The 7,781-nt window shown below is 41.7% G+C and overlaps 1 protein-coding gene across 3 annotated transcripts in view; it reads left to right on the plus strand.

The window, feature by feature from the left end:
• LOC115222379 overlaps positions 1-5,068 on the plus strand; it is a 49,472-nt gene extending 44,404 nt beyond the window's left edge. For all 3 annotated transcript variants that reach the window (XM_029792590.2, XM_029792591.2, XM_036511276.1), the window contains 2 exons: positions 2,405-2,637; positions 3,747-5,068. In XM_029792590.2, coding sequence (XP_029648450.1) covers positions 2,440-2,637; positions 3,747-5,012 — 1,464 coding nt within the window. In that variant the 5' untranslated portion in view covers positions 2,405-2,439 and the 3' untranslated portion in view covers positions 5,013-5,068. The remainder of the gene's footprint in view (positions 1-2,404; positions 2,638-3,746) is intronic.
• Positions 5,069-7,781: the final 2,713 nt, after the last annotated feature.

Here is a 7,781-nt window from a genome sequence, read left to right on the forward strand (position 1 = left end):
CTGACAGTCCCATGCCAGCCCCTCTGCATCCTCCGAGCAGCAATCTGGTGCAGGGCCTGCCACTAGGCTCCTTTCAGCCCACAGCTGCTGTGTCAAATGAGAGTAAAGCTCTGACAGGATGATCTGGTGGGAGACACAAATCTTTGAATAGTAATATTACTGACCTGGCCATTCCAGCTGTTATTTCAGGCATAGCATATCTAGGACTACATCAACAAATGCTTTTCATTTAAAAAAAAAAAAAAAAAGGTGGAATTTGAATGAGATTTTGACTTGTTTCTAGCAAATTACTCAACCACATCAAGACACCCTTCATTGCAATGTGATCTTTTGTGCAAGGAAATAAGTACCAGATCTTGTGGGAATGTTAGCACACAATCCCACAGGAGATTCATATCTCATCTGTGTAAAACTACAAAATACAGAACAAAAACACTGGTTTCCCCGATACCCCATGGTGGGGGGTATCATAACATTATTCCATTACATGTCATATATTTTTTTAATATTTCTTGAATTAGCAGATGGTTTAAGCTGAGATATGTTCTTTCACTTCCACTCCACTTCACCCCTCCTTCCTCTCTAATATATTACTACCATGACCACCACAGCCACTATTACGGCAACAATAACAACCACTACCACCAGCACCATCACTACCATCTCCAAGATTATGAGCACCACACCCTCCACTTTCATCACCACCACAACCGCCGTCTCCACCAAGGTCCCCACCCCTACAGCCATCACCATCATATCTGCCACCCCTTCACGTGACCATCACAGCTGCCACACATTAGGAACCTCTAATTTCTAAGAGTTCCTCTCTTGACTCCAACAAGTTTACTCTAATTAATGTTAGTTACGTATATAAGTTAATGAAGTACTTTTAGATTACTCATGCCAGTTATAGTCAACGTAGATGTTTTAGTCAGTGGTGAAGATAATGATGGCAGTAGTAGTGATGCTGAGGGTGGTATGGTGTTGATGGGGAGGTGGTGAGGATGGTGGTAGTGATGAAGGACAATAATGATGATGGCTTATAGTTCTTTAAGCATTATGGTTATTAGTCACTTGGAGTGTTTGGAAACATACAATGTCAGAGCAACTTGACTTGAGTTTCATGTTACCCTGTTCTGAGTTCAAACCCTAACTGGGTGTTTTTATACACACACACACACACACACATATATATATATAGGGGCCACGGGTTATGGCCCGGCAAGACTAGTCAGGCCATAACCCGTGGCCCCTACCTGGGACGTAGTCAGTCCACCTGTGCATACCTTCCTTCTTGTGACACTTGTGAAGACTTGTTGAGGCAAGTGAAAATCAAACCAAATCAAAATAGATGAACATCAATAGAATTTGTATCTTTGTGGTACCAGTGCCGGTGGCACATAAGAAAACCATCCGAACGTGGCCGTAGCCAGTACCGCATCGACTGGCCTCCGTGCTGTGGGCACGTAACAAACACCATCCGATCGTGGCCGTTCGCCAGCCTCGTCTGGCACCTGTGTCGGTGGCACATAAAAAACACCATCCGAGCATGGCCATTTGCCAGCCTCGTCTGGCACCTGTGTCGGTGGCACATAAAATCACCCACTACACTCTCGGAGTGGTTGGCATTAGGAAGGGCATCCAGCTGTAGAAACACTGCCAGATCCGACTGGCCTGGTGCAGCCTTTGGGCTTCTCAGACCCCAGTTGAACCGTCCAACCCATGCTAGCATGGAAAGCGGACGTTAAATGATGATGATGATGATGAAAATGCATTATAATTGAAAGGCTCTGATTTCCTGTAGTCGGAGTTACTGGTTTGTTCTGATCAACTGCTGGTAAACTGAGTCTGCTTAGATATTTTATCTGTTTTATGTTCAACCCAGCCAGATCAGACCTCTCACACTTACCCCACAATGTCTGTCATTCTAAAAATTCCACAATCACATTATAAAGCTCCCAAAGCTACAAGATAATGCATGATTAATTCAAAACAATGTGAATAAATAAGCTTTACATTTGACTGAAAAATTTGAATGCTAAAGGGTTAAAGCAGTACTTTTCAAACTTTTTGCTGGAGCGGAACCCCAAGGAAACATTCCACTGGCTCGAGGAACCCCTGTGCAATAATTTAATAGTCTTATGCACACATATCTGCACAGGAAAATTGAAAATTACTGCTGACTTTAGCAGTTTTGTAACTTCTTGCGGAACCCCTGGACTGGACTGGCGGAACACTAAGGTTCCGCGGAACCCTGGTTGAAAACCACTGGGTTAAAGAATACTTGTATTTGATTACATGTAATAGTGCTGGTGGTGGTGGTTTTCAACTTTAAAATCTAATTTACTCTGATTTAATAATAAGAATTTAAAAAAAAAATTTTCTCTTACATTTTGTTTTTCAGAAATTGTTCTATGCTGGAACTTTCTATGAGAGGCAATGTCTTCCCCGCTGTTTATACATTTAGTAAGACTGGTGTCAAAGCGCAGTCGTCCAATGTTCATCCCAGCCACTCCTGCTGCACAATGTTGGATCCATTGTTATTCAGTTCGACACAACTGGTACAAGAATCAGTTGGATGTATTTCATAAGGATAGCCTCACGCATCAGCCTCCTGGGAAGAAGACAAACGAAAAGGTACATCTATATATACTCTTTTACTTGTTTCAGTCATTTGACTGCGACCATGCTGGAGCACCGCCTTTAGTCGAGCAACTCGACCCCGGGACTTATTCTTTTTGTAAGCCCAGTCTCTATTGGTCTCTTTTTGCCGAACTGCTAAGTGATGGGGATGTAAACACACCAGCATCGGTTGTCAAGCAATGCTAGGGGGACGAACACACACACACATACATATATATATACGACAGGCTTCTTTCAGTTTCCGTCTACCAAATCCACTCACAAGGCATTGGTCGGCCCGGGGCTTTAGCAGAAGACACTTGCCCAAGATGCTACGCAGTGGGACTTTAGAACCGGAACCATGTGGTTGGTTAGCAAGCTACTTACCACACAGCCACTCCTGCGCCTATATATATATTACTATACGTCTTCTATGATTTTGTTTCTGCTCCTCTTTGTTTTAAGATGTTTGAGGTATACTCTACTGTTACTCACTGCCTTGTTTCATTGGTTTATAGCTCTATGTGTGCTTTGGGTGTGTGTGTAGTCCCTATTAATTCTATAAGGTGTGGCTGTGTGGTTAAGAAGCTCACTTCTCAATCACATGGTTCCAGGATCAGTCTCACTGTGTAGCAACTTGAGCCACTAGGCCGGCCAAGGCCTTGTGGGAGTGGATTTCGTTCACAAAAACTGAAAGAAGCTCGTGTATGTGTGTGCGTGCGTACGCATGCGTGTTTGTGTGAAGGCACATTGTTCAGTGGTTAGAGTGTCAGGCTCTCAATCATGAGGTAGTTAGTTCAATTCCTGGACCGGGCTGTGTGTTGTGTTCTTGAACAAGACACTTTATTTCACGTTGCTCCAGTTCACTCAGCTGTAGAATTGAGTTGCGATGTCACTGGTGCCAAGCTGTATCGGCCTTTGCCTTTCCCTTGGATAACATCAGTGGTATGGACGGGGGAGGTTGGTCTGTAAAGGCAGACAAAATGCTGCTGAGCATTTTGTCCAGCATGCCAAGGGTTCTACCAGCTAGCCACCTTTTTATGTGTCTAAATTAAAACCATAATGTTACTTTTATGTGTCTTTTGTTTTAATTTACTATTCTTTTATAAATATTTATATTTTAGGTTATTTCATTCCTTGATCTTGTGAAACCAAAAGCTCCATTCAGCAGACACGGCTTACAGAGCAAACTGGAAACTCTTGAAGTCCTTGGTTGTTCTTTAGATCAAGTCCAAGAATGTCCCGAAATCCTGCAGGTCCCACAGGCTGAGCTAATGCACAGGGCTACCCGGTTGCAGCAACATGGTCACCGAAAGATCAATGTGCAGATGTTAAAACTTGTTCACTCTAAAGTATCGAATGCTCATTTGAAGCGGTTACAACCAGTTTTGGATTTAATGCAAGGTTACAACACCATCACAGAGTACATGATGGATGTTCTGAAGTGCAACGAAATGGAATTCCATGAAATTATTACCAAAATTCCATTGCTGAAGAAACTGAGAAACATGCCGGCATTTACAGAAAAGGTCAAATATCTTCAAAGCTTCGATGTGAAAGCCGAGCACTTCATTAAATATCCACAGCTGCTCTCTTACAGTCTTGATACCTTAAAGAGACGCATCGAAAGAATGAAAGTACACCAAGAGGGAAACGATTTCCCTATTTCGTCTCTTGCCATCTCTGAAAAACAGTTTAAAAGATTCCTGAATAAATACAACACTGAACAGAAAGTTCTTGATGGAAGTCAAAATCGCTATGAGTATATAGCAAAACTGTTCAATGTATCCGTTTCTGTTGCTCAAAAAATGTCTTACTTAGAGAACAGGCGTCTTACTACACTGAAGCCAAGAGTCGACTTCCTCCTATCAGTCGGTATTCCGATTGAGCATCTCCGAAGCCATACCTATATTCTACGTCACAAAACAGACACATTGAAGAAAGCGTATGCCAAGGCGCAAGAAGCTGGAATCGAAAAAGTCAGTCTGTTACACATCATACACATCATTTCATGTAAAAATGTTCCCTTGAGAGTTCCTAGTCCCAAATCAACAGTCTTCCTGCCAAAATTAATCGGCATTGATACCGGAACTCTGCAGAAGAAACTTTACCATATTGCTCCTTTAGTAACTACAGACCGTGTAACACTAACTACCAATTTCGAGTACCTAACTAGTCTTGGTATTACCAAAAAAGACATTTGTAGTTGTCCACTAATTCTGTCTCATTGTCCCAAATATCTGAAACAGACAGTTGAGTCAATAGCAAAGAGACAAGAACTACAAGAGTCGTTAGACTTGTTATCAAATCCATCTGCATTTGTTAATTTAGTGCAATATTTGATTGAGAAAGAAGTAAACTTTCGTAATATACACCAGGAAGTGGTCTGATGTTGTACGGCTGAATTAGTTTACGAATAAATGCATTTTGTAGTATATAAGTAAAACCTTTCTTTTGATTTTTCTTCTGTAAAATAATGGTCTAATATCTGTTTTCTGTCAATTGTAATGTGGACTTAACCCTTTGGAGATGAAGCCTCATTTGGAGTTTTAGTGCCAAGAAGATGGAACCCTTTTTACAAGTCCTATAGAGGGCATGCACAAAGATTATAAAAAATTACTTTACATATATGAAACTACATATATTCTTGTAGGAAATTGAATAAGGTAATACAATCTCCTTCGTCATTCAACTTTTTGGTTGATACATTGGCCCTATCGTCTCCTAAGGGTTAAGGAAACCTTTATGCATAGGGAAAACTCACCTTCTCACCTGTGATTATAGTGTTGGGGGTAATCTGATGGGCCTCTGCACATTTTTTTTTAACCAAGGGTTATTCAACCAGAGACAGTGGTAAGTTAACTCCATTATATCAGTGCTGCTGGACTGGCTCCTGTGCAGGTGGCACATAAAAAGCACCATTTGAGTGTGGCCGTTGCCAGTACCGCCTGACTGGCCCTCGTGCCGGTGGCACATAAAAGCACCCACTACACTCTCAGAGTGATTGGCATTAGGAAGGGCATCCAGCTGTAGAAACTCTGCCAGATCAGATTGGAGCCTGATGCAGCCATCTGGTTCGCTAGACCTCAGTCAAAATCGTCCAACCCATGCTAGCACGAAAAGCAGACGTTAAATGATGATGATGATGTATAACATGTCTCTTATGAGAATAGGTTTAAAGTCCCAGATAAACACATTGATGGAACACTATTATTGCAACTGTCATTATCAAAATTATTGTCATCATCACCAATGTTATTACTCTAATCATAAATATTATTGCAATCACCTTCATTATCATTAATATTATTTTCACTCGTTGTGGGGATCCCATTAAGAGTCATAGGAGCTGCTTTTCCTTCTGACTCAAACATGAAAAAAAAAATTACACTCTATCCCCTGTAAATTCTTTTGATAAAGACACAGTATACAGATTATAGTCCCCTCCTTCTACATGAGTTCCTTCCTTAGCTGAAATTTCTCCTCCAGGAGCCAAGAACCTTCTGTCTGAGATAGCGGTAGTTGCAGTTAGACTGTTTCACTGATGAGGTTTAATAAGATAGAAACATGTCCAGAGTTGTCACTGCATTTCTAAACATGGCACTTATACCCACATCCATCTCTGCATTTCATATTTATTTAATTTTGATTGAAATTTCAGTATTGTTGCATTCTCTCTCTCTCTCTGTCTTTTAAACATTATTTACTAGAATCAACTAATTAGATAATTATTGCCCTTATCACTAAATAGATAATTATAATAAATTAGTTTCCTGGCTTACAACATTAAGCATGTTAACACCCACTTCATTCAGATTTTTTGCAGCAAGCGTCCTGGGAAATTTTCTCTCATAATTCTTATTCTAAACCTTTGCTCTACTTCTGTCAGTTCATTCAAGTGTGTGTGTGTGTGAGAGAGAGAGAGATAGATAGAGATAGATAAAGATAGAGAGATAGATAGAGATAGATAAAGATAGAGAGAGAGCCTGTCATGTTTATTTCTACTATTTTTTCCTCATTTACAGACAAAGGCTAAAGGCTTGAATGGTTACACACCCCATTCTTTCATCGCACAAAAATTCACAAATTCTTCTAATGACTGTTTGTTGCTGACAGACTATCCTGAGAATCTGCAGTTCTTACCTTAAACCTATTGGTGTTACACTTATCTATATATCTCAGTGCGTGTGCGTGTGCGTGTGAGCATGTATATGACAATGTGCCAGTATAGCTGATTGCTCTATGTTTGTGTACATTGGTGGGTGGATGGGTGGGTGTCTGTCAGTCACTGAGTGTTAGTAATATAAAGAACCAGTTAAATACAGTACCATCTACCCGTGTGGTACCCTGTTGCTAGCACCACCAATATTCCTACATGCCAACCCTTCCCTCACCATACACGTTTTTTTTTTTTAGTGAGTGGGAAGGGAGGGGGAGGTGTGTATTGAATGTGTTGCTTTTCTTACTCACCTTATCTATTCACCACCCTCACAGGTAATGCTGATGTACAGAGGTGGTAGTGGTGTTGGCGGGGTTAAGCATGGCGGCGGTGGTGGTGGTGCAGTAGGAACTGGAGACGGTGAGATAGACGTGGTGAAGTGATGATAGCATTGGGGAGGAAGATGGGGATGACGCTGTTGTGTAGGTGATGGTGATGTTGCTAGATGGGGGGGGGGGGTGGAAGATGTGTAGGAGATTTTGTTGCTCCTGATGACATAAGTAGTGGTGGTCATGGCGCTATTGTGGAGGTGATGGTGATGTTACTAGATGGGTGGTGGTAGTAGTGGTGGAAGATGTGCAGGAGCTTTTGCTGCTCCTGATGACATTAGCAGTGGTGGTCATGGTGCTATTGTGGAGGTGATGGTGGTGACGAGGATGTTGTGTGTGTGTGTGCGTGTGTACAGTTATTGTTTAATCCCAGGTCAGCTCTGAATGTGCAGACCCAGGATCAAAAGCATTCTAGATACAACCATCTATTTTTCGTGGAAACTGATGTGATCGCATTATCTATCGTGTCCTTTTTTTTTAAAATAAGGGCATCCAGCTGTAGAAACATTGCCAGATCAGACTGGGCCTGGTGCAGCCTCCTGGCTTCACAGACCCCAGTTGAACCGTCCAACCCATGCCAGCATGGAAAGCGGATGCTAAACGATGATGAT

The sequence above is a fragment of the Octopus sinensis genome, linkage group LG19 (assembly GCF_006345805.1).
Source record: "Octopus sinensis linkage group LG19, ASM634580v1, whole genome shotgun sequence".
Classification (NCBI taxonomy): Eukaryota; Metazoa; Mollusca; class Cephalopoda; order Octopoda; family Octopodidae; genus Octopus; species Octopus sinensis.